This window comes from Podarcis bocagei (assembly GCF_964188305.1).
Source record: "Podarcis bocagei genome assembly, chromosome: 15".
NCBI classification, from domain to species: Eukaryota; Metazoa; Chordata; class Lepidosauria; order Squamata; family Lacertidae; genus Podarcis; species Podarcis bocagei.
The window spans coordinates 27132959-27148764 of record NC_138141.1 but is presented as its reverse complement, the minus strand read 5'-3'; the positions used below and the strand labels follow the sequence as shown (position 1 = coordinate 27148764).

At 44.3% G+C, this 15806-nt stretch overlaps 1 protein-coding gene across 5 annotated transcripts in view; it reads right to left on the bottom strand.

The window, feature by feature from the left end:
* Nucleotides 1-2166: 2166 nt before the first annotated feature.
* OPCML (opioid binding protein/cell adhesion molecule like) overlaps nt 2167-15806 on the bottom strand; it is a 755600-nt gene continuing 741960 nt past the window's right edge. For 3 of the 5 annotated variants that reach the window (XM_081172714.1, XM_081172713.1, XM_081172712.1), the window contains 3 exons: nt 15516-15667; nt 14501-14527; nt 2167-4060 (listed from right to left, as the gene is read on the bottom strand). In XM_081172714.1, coding sequence (XP_081028840.1) covers nt 3960-4060; nt 14501-14527; nt 15516-15667 — 280 coding nt within the window. In that variant the 3' untranslated portion in view covers nt 2167-3959. The remainder of the gene's footprint in view (nt 4061-14500; nt 14528-15515; nt 15668-15806) is intronic. The other 2 variants (XM_081172716.1, XM_081172715.1) reach the window with 1 other exon arrangement.

Here is a 15806-nt window from a genome sequence, read left to right as displayed (position 1 = left end):
AGGCAAATTTAGTACAGTACATGGTGAATCACCAGTTCTTCAGTGCACATGGTTCTGGAAGGAATTATCCACTTTCCTTACAGAAAACTTCCAACAGAACTTCATCATTGTCATCATCATTTGAAGGTAGAGGTTCTCCTCAATCCTTCCACTTAGTTCCAGCCCTCCTCCATGGGGCTTGCAGGACATTCTAAGACAAGGTACCAGAGACTGGCGTGCAAAATCAACACAATGCTCACAGAATAGAATTGCCTGGGATTAGCTTTCTAGAGCTGATTGCTCAGCGAAACTTCCATATTTAAGCCCTCAGGAGTTTCCCAGCAGGATTTCAAATATAATTTATTTCCCTAGCCTGTTTCTGAAAGTTACAATGTCTCTTCCACCCACAACTCTGTTACAGTCAGTCATCCTTTGGGGACTAATGACGCTCTGTGTCTCCAGGTTTACACCAATTCTGTCCAAGGAACAAGAGGCCCTAGAATTCTATCTAATGACTTCCAGAGCCAGTTCAAACACAACAGTTCTTATGCTTAGGTCAACTTTGACATTGATCTAAGTCAACTAGGAACATAGCTGAAGAACGTGTGTGTGTGTGTGTGCGCGTGCGTGTACACACACACACACACACACACACACACACACCACTAATAAAACAATCCAGTAGACTCAACCTGTTGCTGGAGTCAGAACAAGTCAAATCTCTCCCATATCCTTAGAGGCTAGATAGTGAAAGGCCATCTCCATCATAAGCATGAAGTGGCATCTAGCTGAGTTTTGACTTCATCCAGCAAAGCAATTCCTGCTGGGGCACAAAACTATATTGCATTAAAAGACACTGCTGCAAATTCCTTGTAGAGATTCAATCAGCATCCCAATGGCTTGTGATTTTGCTCTCTTCATAGTAACATGCTTCTGCGCAGCCTTCCAGTTAAGGTGCTTTTCCTTCCTTAGAAGGTATTGTGTGTGTGTTTGTGTGTTGAGCTACGCTGCCCCATCATTCCACTATTGGAAGGACAGCGTATGCTAAAATTGACGGAACAACAAAAAACATGTTCAGAAGCCGTATGCGCCAGTTCTCTCTCTTATCTCCCTCCCTTTTCCCCACCCCCCATAAGGGCCTGACTACTACATCTCCATTTCTTGATATGTGAAGGAAAGCTTGCTACTTTCAGCAGAAAAAAAATAAGCTATGGGAAGCAAAGGCTGTACATTCAATAACAATGCATTTATGGTGGATTTGTGTTCATCATTCATGTCAAAGCAAAGTCTGAGCCTTTCAACCTGTTTTGCTTAAAAAAATGAATATACCACCCAAATGTTTAGTCTTGTATAAGTAAATATCAGACTCTTTTAAATCATTCGTGTTTTACATGTATAGATAATCTAGACACCTTGAATCATCCAGGTAGACCCATTGGGAATCACCACCAGTCACTTGCCATCCACAAGGTCATTTTAGTGTTCCCAAGACATGGCTGTTAGCAGCTCAGTACAGCAGGCATCATACTTCCTTACTGCTTTTGGGACTTCCAGTCTTGACTTGACTTCCAGTCTTGACTTGTACAGGATGGTCTCAAGACCATCATTCTATGGGGAAAGTTGTCTAAGAGGGGAAAAAATGTAGCATGGGTAAACTGTTGTTACTAGTTTTTCCATCTCTTTTCCCACCTGTATGCATAACAGAGGAAACAGCATAAATTCGACAGAGAGCTAATTGGTTCCCCCACACAGCTGGTCTTCATAAAATAGTGTGTAATTACTCTATTCATCCCCATTTGTCCTACTGAGTCCTCGGGCAAGATCTGAAATGGGCAATGTTTGATTTAAAGAGCGCTGACCTGTTGATAGTATATCTCTCCAAATCAACCTTGGTAGATGTCTGTCGTTGTCATGCTTTCAGTCCACAAAATAGATTCCAAAGACATCACGTCCCAGAAAATAGATTCCTGCACTCCTTGTTGGCACCAGAACTCCTTCTCTGCCACAACCTCTGTTGTTGTTTGGGCAGAAGTGGCTCTCCGTGTAGGTCATGTCCTGCACCCATCAGGCAAGGAGTGGGCAGTGCCAGAAATTTCAGAAACTGAGTCCTCAGAGTGAAATGAAACTTTTGACAATGTGATCCGTTGCTTGGCTTTAGCAAACAGTGACCTGAAAGATCCCCCAACCTTTTCTTTTTAGGGCTCAGAGGAGAGCCTCAGAGATGCAGGAAATCATGATTTTCTTGATTTCTCCTTCCCGTTTCCTTTCCCCTCCCCTTCAATGTAAATAAAATACTTGGAAAGAGTTGGTGCTCAATTCCCCCCTGCTCAAAAGGTTCTTAAACAAATGCCAGGCGAATGTCCCAATAAACTAGCAAAGGAATTCCCCCCCCCATTGGCAGCTTATGATGGGATGGACTTGTCAGTGGACAAAGGGGATGGCAGGGCAAATTTGGGCTGGAGAGATGATGTGCCAAATCTATTTCAAAGCCCATATGCTAAAGAATATTGGGAGCACTGTAATAAATGGTAGAATACTCCCCACCCACCCCCCAAAAAATCACAATGTCATCTTTAGTGACTTACTTTTAAGGCAATGCTTAGAACTGCAAAAATTTAGTTACGGACAGGTTTATGCCATTTTAAGGCGAGGATATGAGAGGCATAAAAACCAATGATTTCCGCATAAGCGTATCTGGCGGAGTGCTACTGAATGCTATGCCTTTGTGGTCACAATTCTCTTTGATTTTATAATGTACCTTATTTGTTTATCTGTGCCACTGGTTCTGACCCTACGTGAATTGCCCCTCAATGTCCTCCTTTTACAGAAAAGGCACCCCCTCCCGAAAAAAAGAGACGAGGCTCCCACAAAATTTCAAAATAATAATGGGTTAAATTATGAGGAATTTAAATGTTGACTACATGAAGGTGCAACTCAATAAAGGTGATTATACTGATGGATGGGTGGAAGTGCAGATGGGAAACCGAGAAGGAGATATTCGTATTAAAAAGGGGGGGGGACTCCAGATAATTACATTGATAGATTGATAAATATGGCAAATATATGGCTGGAAAGGCAGATGGATGGATAATTAGATGGATGGATAATTAGATGGATGGGTGAATGGGCAGAACAGTGGTATGATTATACTGATAAATGGGAGATGCATGACTTGCTGTTCTGTCAATTTATCGAGATTGAGGAGTCACTCTGAGTTTAAAAAGAGGGGAGAGGAAGCCGGGCACACCCCGGGCTTCCTTTTCATGTGCTCCCAACAGTGGAGGAAATCTCTGTCTGAATGTGTGAGCGGACCATCGTCCCTCCCAGCCCTCATGCTTCCATATACAATCCATATGCTAGGGTGGGAGGGAATGGGGCAAGAGGATGGCATTGGAGGCAGGGTTGCAACCCCATGAAAACATCCATCCAGACGGAAGCGAGTTGAAACCAGAGTGTAATCGGACACTTAGAAACATGAACAGGTATGTACAGTGTTACAAGTAGAAAGAACAATCCTTTTGCTCAAGAGACACAGAGATAATAGGACACTTTTTGACTTGCTTCCCCCCCTCCCCGACTTCCTGTTGTGCATCATCTCTCAGGACCAAGAGGTCTTATTCTCCTGGGGCAATTTTTGGGGCGGGCTCCACTGAGGATGGTAAAATGAGAGGTTGACATGTTTTCTTTTTCTTTTTAATATATAAATAGGGTATTTTCGAAGGGTGGTGGGGTCAAAGGGAAGGGAAATGAAAACTAATTCTGCTTTTGGGAAATGCCCATGATTGGCGGATCCTGAATGGGTGCTTGACCTGGAACCCAGCTGGTCCTCCCCCTCCCCTTGCCCTTCCGGCAGTATGTTCAAGCTGTAGACGGCTGTTGCTGTTTCTTAACCCCCTCCCACCCCCCAGCAGTGTGGATGGTTAAAAGTCTGTGGTGTGGGAGAAGCCAGGCGTCATCTGCAAGGACCCTCACTTTTCTTATCAAAACTTGAGGAGGAAATGAGCAAAGAGGGTGCCTGATAGCCAGAGGCAGGCCATCGCTCTGGAAGCTGCATTGTTGCCATCGTGGACTGCTCCTGGGCCTGGATCAAGTGAGACAAGAGAGAGAGAGAAATAGAGAAGCTGGTTATTATTTCAAGGATAAAGGGGTGAAGGGTCATAGCTCAGTGGTAGAACATCTGCTCTGCAAGCAGAAGGTCCCAGGTTCAATCCCCAGCATCTCTAGATAGAGTTGAGAGACACTCCTGCCTTAACTCATGGAGAGCTACTGCCGGTTATGTGTAGACAGTTCTGAGCAACATGGACCAATGGTTTTGACTCGGTATAAGGCAGTGTTCCTATGTATTCAGGAGACAGAGAATTCAAGTATTTTTCAAAAGTGTTGGAAGGAGTGTCTGGGATGGGCAGTGCTGGTTCCAGGTTTGGGGTGGGGGCCTTGGATAGAATGATTTCAGGGACACTCCCCTCCAATATCAAAGCAGTGCCTCCTCCTTTGTTTGACACACTGAAAGTCCTCAGCTGTAGTGCTGTGATAGGAACTTGCGTGAGATTCATTTACAACTCATTCTCACATAGGACCTACTTCAGAAGTAACATTAGCCCACAGTTTAGCAGTATGAGAGCATGCTTCTGTGCTGCTGCTGCTGCTTCATCTCTCCTCCTCCAGCATGCCGGTGAGGAGGAATTGTTTGATTCCTGGTTTAGCTAACCATGGTTTATAGTTACATGTGAAAGGGGCAAACTCTGGTTAGTTCATAAAGTTTAAACTCTACAAACTAAGGTTTGTTGAAATATACCAGGATCAAACCATGATTTCTGATCCTGGCTTGTTCCAACAAACAGAGTTCCCCATTCAGACATAATGAGGAATGCCAGGACGCAGATATTTTCATTCTCTTTCTTGGGGCCATACTAGAAGAGAGGATATTCCATGAGTGCAAGGTTGCGTTCAGACACGGGGAATACTGCATTAGTTGTCCTGATTATAATGCTGGCACTTCTGTCTCTTTTTCTAAGGTTCCATTTACACTGCAGTACCTGTTGTGCTATGGAACTGTGGCTATGCTAAATTCCATTCGCACCACTGGGTGTGGTGTGAGCCAACTACAAATGTCACTGGATGGCATCATGACTCCCCCACCCTTTCTGCACATGCATTCTTCCATTGCCCCATGATTGCTCCATGAAAAGAGCAGTAAAGTACTTTATCCTGGTATATTGCTCCACATTTTGTCACTTTGCACTCATTATGTTGTGTATTAAGGGGGCTGCAAATGGATTTCCCCCACCTGGAATCAAATAACATGGAAGTGAGCACTAAACATGCACTACATTCCACTACCTTTATGGAAGTGGCTTTTATGTTGTGCGAAAGCTCACATATAACATGAAAATTCGTAGTTAGAAAAACATTGGGGGAAATGGAATAAACTGCCACGTGAATGCAGCCAATGGCTCAGTGTTGCTAATTCATGTAAGATGGACCCAGCAGACAAAAAAAGTAGGACATAAAGCAAAATCTGCTAATATATAACACTTCTCAGAGTGGCCACACAGAATAAGACAGAAATAAAGATATGTATGGCAAAAGAACAAGCAATGCTACCATAAACAAATGAAACGGCAACAATTTAAAATATAATACAAAGAACTTGGCAGCAGCAAGACATTGAGGGCTTATCAAAAGAGAGGTTTTAAGTTTAAAGGGGGAAAGGGGGTGGGGGAAAGAGAGGTTTTAATAGGGAAGGTATTCTAGACCTATAGCACCAACACTAAAAAGGCCTTGCTTTTTGTGCTTGTTGACCAAACAGCCCAAGGTGATGGTATGGAAAGCAAGACCTGCAGAGCTTATTTTAAGGACTGCACCAGTCTCTATGTGGGAAGAGAACTGTCTCTTGCTTTATTGCTCTCTCCAACCTGCTTCTTCCTTACTTTGACTGGAAAGGCAATAAATGGTAGTGCCTGTGCTGGGAAAGGAGGGTGCTACTAAGCATATTTCCCTTTTAAAGGTAAAGGGACCCCTGATCATTAGGTCCAGTCGTGGCTGACTCTGGGGTTGTGGTGCTCATTTTGTTTTATTGGCCGAGGGAGCCGGTGCACAGCTTCCGGATTATGTGGCCAGCATGACTAAGCTGCTTCTGGCAAACGAGAGCAGCGCACGGAAATGCCGTTTACCTTCCCACCGGAGCAGTACCTATTTATCTACTTGCACTTTTAGGTGCTTTCGAACTGCTAGGTTGGCAGGAGCAGGGACTGAGCAACAGGAGCTCACCCAGTCTCGGGGATTCAAACCGCTGACCTTCTGATCAGCAGGTCCTAGGCTCTGTGGTTTAACCCACAGAGCCACTGTAAATTAGGGATAGGGAACCTGTGGCCCTCAATATGTTGCTGCACTGCAGCTCCCACCACCCCTCACCACTGAGCATGCTGGCTGGCACCAACATGAGCTGAAATAAAATAAAAATCTGGAAGGGTACAGGAAGGCTGTTGAGAGATTTGCAAAGCTCATAAGAAACCCTCTCTTGCTAACTTAAGAGCTGCATTGCCCCCAAGCTACCCCCTCCCGCTCCTCACCAATCCCCACTGCAACAATTAGCAACCAAAGAGGCTGGCAACCCTTTGTGCTGATTGATTCATTAATCTGTAATTTTATTGCAACACTGATTGACTCGGAGTCCTGGAATAGAACACATCTGTGCCGAGCTCCTCCCATCTGGAACTCTTTATGAAGTAACTGCTCTTAAATGTTTTACACTCTTGTAGTTTCGTTCTCTAGTGAGTGCTTCCCCCTCCCACCAGCCCCCATCCGTTCCTGTCCCTCCAGTCTCAGTACATGCAAAGCACTGCTTTCGGTTGTTGTTTAACTAGCTGAATGGCACTCGTCTAATTAAAAATTGATAATGACCACAGTGCATGGGTAGATTGCAAAAGGAGACCGCGGCAATACAGGCTTGGATAATGGGACTGCCATTCCTCTTTCCCCTCTTTTTTCTTTAATACCGGGGGATAGTTCCAGTAATGATGCATTGATTTTTATTGCTTCCCTTAAAAAAAAATTGTACTGTATTTCCAGCACACACAGGTTACGAGCGGCTGACTCTTGCTTTTGGGTCTCTGGATCTATAAAGGCAACATCCAGGGCTATGATGGGGATTGCCAACCTGGTGCCCGTGGGCACACATCTACCTGCACAGACCTTCTCAATGTATCTACATGACAGGTTCCCTCCCCCCTGTAAACATAGGTTTGTAAGAGACATTTTATTGTAGCCATTAAAATATGTGGTGACTAGGCTCACATTCACACCATATGTTTAAAGGGCTATACCACTTTGAATAATCATGGCTTCTCCATGAGATTTCTGGAAGGTGCAGTTCATTACAGGTGCTGAGAGTTCTTAGGAGACCTCCCCATTCCCTACACAGAATTACAATTCCCAGACTGGCTTAACAACCAATCCTTCCTCACAGGGAACTCCGGGAATTGTAGTTCTGGGAGGGGGAATGAAGGTTCTCCTAACAACTCTCGGCAACATTAACAAACCACAGCTCCCAGGATTCTTTGGGAGAAGCCATGCCAGTTGAGAGTGTTATCATAGTGCTTTGAATTTATGTTGAGAATGTGCCCCCCAAATGTTGGCAAGCCAAAGCTGTGACTTTTGTGCATGGAAAGCAAACAAGTAGGAAATACACTGGTAGCCTGTATCTCTTTCTACATACATATCATGTGCTTCTTGGAGGTGCCTCCCTGCGAAAAATCCTGTGTGGGAATTCAGTCATTCTGCACTCTCATATAAACTGTCTATGGGTTGCATCCACAGTATTGCTAAGTAATGTGTTTTGCCAGCACAGGGATTTCTGCTTGTGCAACAGGATTTCCCTCTCCTTGCCCCCATGTAACCCATATATTTGCTGTATGGGTTCCCACAACTCTCTGGAGCAGATTTTGTGAGGGGGGGGGTTGCATGTGGGGGGAAGAGATGTGGGGGGATCTTGATGCTGAAGCACAATTTTTTGGGCTGATGATAGTGTTAGTTAGATACCACCGTCCATCTGCACCTCTCGGACTAATGGGCAGATCAAAGAGCTCTTGGTCACCAGATTTTGTGCTTTCCCAATGCTCTGATGCAGTTCTTGCTTCCAAAATAATTACCAAAATGTATCTGAAAATAGGCAGTTTGGGAGATAATGCATTTAGAAATGCATATTTGGAGAGAGAATAGGTTTTAAAATGCATTGCTAAATGCCTACTTTGTGGGATTTTGTGCTGATATTGTTGTACCAGCTGAGCAAAGAGAATTTTCTTCCCCATTGAGGAACATGGCTCACTCCCTGGGAAATTTTCTCTTTCGGCACCCCCCTTACACACACACTGCCACCCACAGACAGGGCAAAGTTTCTGAGAGTCTGTTTCCCCCCTCAGCCCTCTTCTGTTCACATGTGTTTATATCTATATCTATATATCTATATATTCGCATGCTTCTTCTGACTTTAGACATCAGTTTTCATGGTGGCTTACAAATGTAATGATGAGGCATAACAATACGAGACGACAATGTGATTCAAAGCAATGAGGAGCAACATTTAAAGGCAGCACACAGGCCATGTAGTGCTTCATGCAAACCCAGGAAACCCAGGCGTGAGCATCAAAGGGAAACTGAGTCAAGGAACAGCAAGGATGTCTGCAGATGCAGTAAGTGGGGTTAGTAGATAACTGTGGGGCAGAGAAGAAACCAAAGCGAAACAGGGGTTGTGCAAAGTCTAATTAGCAAGGGGTGATTCTGTCAATTTCAGTTTCTTATTTTTCCTGCTCCTTAAACTCAATTAAGGGACGCAGGTGGCGCTGTGGTCTAAACCACTGAGCCTCTTGGGCTTGCCGATCAGAAGGTTGGTGGTTTGAATCCTTGTGATGGGGTGAGCTCCTGTTGCTCTGTCCCAGCTCCTGCCAACCTAGCAGTTCAAAAGCACACCAAAAAGTGCAAGTAGATAAATAGGTACCACTCAGTCGGGAAGGTAAATGGCGTTTCCGTGCGCTACTCTGGTTTTGGTGTTCTGTTGCACCAGAAGCGGCTTAGTCATGCCGGCCACATGACCCGGAAAAACTGTCTGTGGACAAACGCCAGCTCCCTCGGCCTGTAAAGCGAGATGAGCACCACAACCCCAGAGTCGTCTGCAACTGGACTTAATTGTCAGAGGTCCTTTACCTTTACCTTTTAACTCAGTTATCCACATTTCCACATTGCTTTGCTTTTTTTTTTAAGTTCTCATGAAAAATTGTCAGCATTCTCATGCAAATTTTGTGTAGTTTTTACCTGATATGCATATTTGGCAGAGCATAGTGGTATGCCAGATTCACTAATAGATGCATTTTTGCACATGTTATGAAATGAAGCAAGATAATTGGTTTGGAAGTGGGGGAGGAAATCACTAAGAGGTGACATTTCCCAGATATTTCCAACTGGTTTTCTTACTGAATGGTGCTAAATGTGGTAAAACCGATATTTATCTGCATTCAGATAAACATTTATGTTGGGATTCACTAAAAGAACCCTCAAATTGTGATGGCCATTTGTAGAGGCAGAACTGAAGGGGAAATCCATAATTTTTGAGCTGCCCGATACAAATTTGACCCATGTTTTTTTAATGCTGGAGATCTAGCCTGTTTATGATGCGCCTAACAATTCCCCTTCATCGCTCTTAAATAAATGCAATCAGCAAAAATTGCAGCAAAAATCAAAGGATTCTTTAAAGAAAAGAGATTCAGGGGAGAGAAAGGCAGGAAAAGAATCCTCGGTGCATAATTGTACGCCAAGTTAAATTTCTAGATGCTCAGCCGCAACCTGAACTTTAAAAAGGAACAAGAAGTGAGCTTTCTAACCTCATTAATTTTAAGACAAGGGGATAACAACTATTGTAACGGCAAAAAATTAAAAATAATGGCAGGAGAGAATCTAATTAGCTCCTGTGTTCCTGAATAAGTGGAGAGTTACAAACCCATTTTCTGCAATGAAAAACCAGCTTAGCCAAATTGTTTCATCACAAACAGAACTTTTATTTTGCTTAATTACAACAGAATGCAGCATTGTGTTCACGAGCATCTACCCAGACAATCTTTGTAGAGCAATTCAAATGAGTTTTGTTGTTAAGGGGAATTCAGCGTTCTCCTTTCCTTTTCCTTTTCCTTTTTTTGTGTGTCTTTCTTTCCTTGGTACTTGGAAATCAAATATGGTTTGTGCTCATTCAACGCTGAGATTGGAAGTGTTTGTGAGTCTTTCTATAGAGGAGGGGGAGGCTAATTCAAGTCTGGAGCCAAAGGCAGCACCATTCTGCAAAGAAAGGGAAAGGTGGAGGGGGGGGGGACAGCAATGCTGTGTGTCTCTGCTGACATTAGCAAATGCTGAACTGACTGTGTCAGAACTAGGAATGCTACGACTAATAACCAGATGCCAATGATTCAGGAAGAAGGGGCTGGGGTAGAGAATACTCATCAGAAATAAAATGTGAAATGTCTGCATTTTTTTTCTAATGGGTTGACATTTTGCAGGTTGGGGAAAATGTAACGGAATCTATCAGTGCTGCTGTCAGCCAAAAGAAAGCCAGCCCTATGATTCAATCCCTCCTCCGTAACGAAACTTGAGATGGCAGTGGGAAAATCCTCATTTAAGGTGAAACGGAAAGGCCCTCTTTCTATCTGAAAACATGGAATAATGCCAGCTTCCCATAACTGGGCAGTTTTCATTACGTGGGCACTTCTGACTTGAATGTTTTCAGATCTCAGGGTTATTAGCAACCCGAGCCACTGTCAGATAGCATAATGCAAGCGTCGGGAAAACGTTTGCCCTCCAGATGTGGATCAGCCCTATCAAGCATGGTCAATGGCCGGGGATGATGGGAGTTGTAGTTCAGCAACATTTGGAAGGCCAGAGGTTCCCCACACTTGATATGGAGGAAGACACAGTTGTGATTGTTTGATAAGAGCAAGTTACTATGACTCTTTTCCAATGTGGAAATGCGAGATGGGAATTGTAGTCCAGCTACATCTGGGAGGCCACAGGCTTCCCACCTGTACTTTAAAAGCTGGACTTGTTGAAAACATGTGCATTCGATTCCATTTTGAGGATTTGGGTGTGTTGAAAAATACAAAAAATAACATTTTAATATGTTAAAATATACCCCTACCCCCCAAAAAAAACCCAAATCCCTCTACCATTGCCATAGCTTATACAATTCGGCAGCTGTTTGGAAGTCAGCAAGGAATAACCCTGAGTCAGGTGGGTGATGCATCAAAACACTCAAGGTCTTTATTTCAGGCAGGCACTTGAGAAACAGATGTCACTGTGACCTTAGGCTTATGTATAGAAACAGAGAGAGACGTCAGTTCTATCAATACTCTCCATCTCTCTAGTCTGGCTCTGTGTTTTAATATTGTGTTCCCGGAAGGTTGGCTGAGATTTAGCAGAAGTTTAGCAGGAGTATCTCAAAGAGAAAGCACTGCTACAGACTCCTTCCTCTCTGACTACTTTACATGCAAAGAACCATAACTGGGATTGCTTCTGTTATATTTTCATTTTTGGGAGGGATTGCTCTCTACCCCGACATGTTGTTGTTATTGTTTATATTATTATTTTCCCCATTTTTATATATAATTCTTTTGAAACTGAAAATCAAGAAAACACACACACAGAGGCTATAATTTGGGTAGTAGGGATGGGTCGATCTGCCAATTTAGGGTCTCTCTGTTTCTCATTTTTCTAAAGACGTTCAAGGAAATTATTTAGCATTTTAGTGTGGATTTCTCCAAATAAGACCCCTTTTCCTCCCATATGCACCTATGACTAACATGCATAGTTTTGCAAGCAATTTCCCCTAATATGATGCATTTTGCATGTTATTTTCACCAATACATTTCCATGCACACTTTTAGATGCATTTTGTAAACATTGTTGGGGAACGTCACTGCAAAATCTGGTTAAATGCAAATTTCAAAGGATTGGCTGTGTTTTGGTTCTGTTACTGTTACTGTTTCAGAAAGCTGCTAAATTTGCTTTTAAATGTGAACTGAATCAGATATCTCCCTCGTCCCTATCTCATAATCACGAGCATCAGCTTTTGTGAAAGTGGGCTGCTACATGCAGAAAACATTCCTTGCATATATTAGTTCTCCCTTTGCCCTTCCAGTTCCTTCCCTCTCTTGCAGTGTCAATATTTAGCTTTTAAAAAGAGAGAAAATCTCAGTGCAGCACTTAGATTTAAGTGCTGTACAAATAAACATCATTTGGAGCAGATGAAGTAGCAGGCAGGCAGCCTGTCCGCCGTTGTTGATCTTCTCTGTGCACTCTGAAGCCACAGGGGAGTGCTGAACTTCCTCGACAGTGGGCTCTCCATTCCCAAGGAGCAGCAGTAAGACATTGTGTCCTAGAAGGCCTTCCAAAATTCTATGCAACAGGTTACATAAGAACAGCCTGCTGGATCAGACCAATGGTCCATCCAGTACAGCATCCTGTTCTCATTGGCCAAGCAGGTGCCATTCAAGGACTAGAGCCCTCTGCCCTCCTCTGGTTTCCAGCAACTGCTATTCAGAAGCATTGCTGCCTCCAACCGTGGAGGCAGAGGATAGCTATCCTGGCTAGTAGCCATCAATAGCCCTCTCTTCCATGAATTTGTCTAATCCTCTTTTAAAGCCACCATGGTTGAGGGCCTTCACTGCATCATGTGGGAGCGATTTCCATAGTTAGGGTTTCCAATGGTAGCAAGCAAAACACTGTGGGATGAGAGCAAAGGTTTATCTAGTCCAGAAATCTATACTGTTGGGATATTCCGTTCCACATTAAGAACAGGCATGATTGTTGTGTGTCACATGTCTGTTTACACTCCAGCACAGCTTGCTGGGAACTTCCGTTTGTGTATAGCTTTTGCTTTAGCTGTCTTGCTTCGGACAAGAAGGAGATCAGACATGCTTCCTTTTGTCCTGATGTATGCTGAATAAACTGCTTGTAAATGTGCTTACACAACTTCTCCTGCCACTTCTGTTGAATAGTGTTTACTCTGCTGTGTAGCATGCTCTTGCTACTGAAGCTTGGGTCGCAGATGCTGCATCAAGGACTGGAGATCGCTTGGCACACCGGCCGGTGGGCTGGAACTAGCTGGGGGCCTGCCAATTGCCCCCGTTTCCTTGGTTGCATAGCAACATATACTTCCTCCATAGGCAACCAGTTGCCCACAAGGCAGTCCATGGAGGCAATAGCTGTTTTACTTGATTGCTGCCTTAAACCTAGTACTCACGAGGCATATTTCAAACTTAGAAGTGTGCATTTCAAAGATGGTGGCGTTCCACACGGGCATATTATTTTGGAAATTGTCTTGACTTTAAAGGTGAATTGGTTCAAATTTCTCCCCCATCTTTAGCTGCAGTGATCTTTCTGGGAGGTAAGGACACGACCTGCAACATTTTGTTACAGCACTCAGTTATCATGACTGACAAAGCGTGTTCTCCCTAACAGAGAGCACGTGTTGCGGTTGGGGAACAGGCCGCCCAGCCATGACTAGGCAAATTAATCTGCAACCCTGGCCTTTAGGGTTAATCGGGTTGCTGGGGGAATATGATTGTTACCAATTTGGAGGAGGAGTCAGAAGCTTTAAATAGAAGGGCCAGACATAGGGACGTCCTCTTGGCCGTTTTGCATCGGATCACCCGCCCTCCCTCCCTTTAATAGGGGGGTTTTTTATTTAAGCTGATCGCTTGACCTTGCTATGCCTGTCATGGTGTCGCGCGCCTTGGTGCGGGGGCACAGTAGGAATTTTGCCATCTGGCTGATTGGCTGGTGCCATTTGGTTTTTGCCTACTGCGTAGCAAATCGTCACAACTTGTAAGGTTGGCGGTTAGGCATTGGTTAATTGGTGCTTGGAGGGGTAAGTGCCTACCCCTCCAAATGATGCGGAAAGGGAATTCCGTTAAAGGAATCCAGGGGCTTGCCATTCTTTTGTCCTTGTCCGTGGAGCCGGACTTGGGCCGTGCAAGCCCCACCGGAACATGAGGGTCAGAAGTGAGGGCCTGTTTCCCGGCCTCCCTTCTATCCAATACTTGTTTCCCACGCTGGCTTCCGGTGGAGTCCGGAAGGGCCAGCCCTGTCCTTGAGGGCCAGGACAGATAGTCATAACCAATGCCTAAGCAACCACTCACAATTTTTTGTATTTTGAATAAAGTTGTGGCCAAAATTATGCCAAAAACCTTAAACAAAATTGATGTGTGAAGTGTGTAATTATTTGGGGGGTGGCACTGTGGAACTCAACACGCAACCACTGATATAGGTCAGCTCTGTGAATAAGAGGATGCAGGAAGATGTTCCTGAAGCTAAAATGCCTCCCACAAACCCCACAGGCCTTAGTTCCTTCATTCCAATAGCGCACCAGCCAGGCTTCCCCACCCGTAACACCCATCTGAGAAGAAAGCCCTCTCTCCTTTACTGCAAAGCGGCGTTGGGTTTGCTGCAAGCAAATGAAGGAAGGAGCCATGCTTGTACCAACCTGCTAGTGGTGGAGATTCACTTATCTCTAAAACAGAAGACACAATGGACACACAGGAAGGGGGAAACAGGAAAAGGAAAGAAAAGGAAAGAAAATGTAGTTCATATTTTCAGACAGTTGAATGAATGAATGAATGAATGAATGAACAGATGGATTATTAGAAAGACGGCCCGTTTTATGTAAACAGAGATCACAGCAATGATAATAAGGATGTGACAGACATGACAACGTGTAACACTGCCACAGAGGGTGTATGGCAACCATCTAAGCACTGACAGCATCTACAAGAATCTCTGTGCATCTGTTTTGACAACCCAACATCAGAAAACGCCTTGGGTTTCCCAAGGTTTCCAGCTGGTGCATTCACTCTGTGGTTTGGAAAGCCATGGGGAATGGGAAGTAAGCCTAGCCTGCTGGGGTTAAACCGAGTGTCTGCTGAGCCCCCAGATCCTTGCTTCAACTGCAGCCTAATGGGTGAGAGGATATAAGAACTGAAGGCGCTGCTGCTGGTCTGATGTGTTCCTTGAAGATCAACCCTTTTCCCTGCAGCTACTTTAATATACTTAAAGCTTCAAGCACGAGAGGATGTTGCTGGGAGTATCCTGTTTAACTGCTGTTACCCTTAATGCCTTATGAAAACTCCCAGTTTCTCGTAAGATGAAAACACGAAACCGCAAACGTTCCAGTCCTTGGAAAGGAAAACCTTTAGGCTGCGATCCAGGGAGCAAATCTTGTTGAACTCAGTGAAACTTAACTTCTGAAGCAATAAGCTTAGGACTGCACTGTTTGTTCCCCAACAAACTCTGCTAGGTAATATTCTTAAATCTGGCCTATCCTAGAGATTTCAGCCTAGGACAAACCCCGCTATGCAATGATAGGATGGCCACTGCAAAGGGGTTTCATGGTCAAGGGTCACCGGAGATGTTTTCCTGTCTTTGAAATCCCTTCTAGCAAGGCTCCACTGTTATCCCATCAGCACAGAATCTCCACGTATCCCAATGGAATGGGTACCTACCATACAGGATTATACTGGCATTGGTGTTTCCCAGCTTGTTGATGGCCACACAGGTGTAGTTGCCATAATCCTTCTCTGATACATTGAAGAAGGTTAGTGTGGACATCCGGCCTTTGTTCTCAATTCTCACGCCATCCAGCCCATTGGCTAATCTGGAAGAAGAAAACATCCTTACTTCATCAATGTAAACTAGAAGTGGGATTTATTTCCTTCCCAGGATTATGAAGGGATGGGGTATAATGCAGAGATTGGTTTTATCCCAATGATGGGGTGCCTGTGACCCTAAAGATT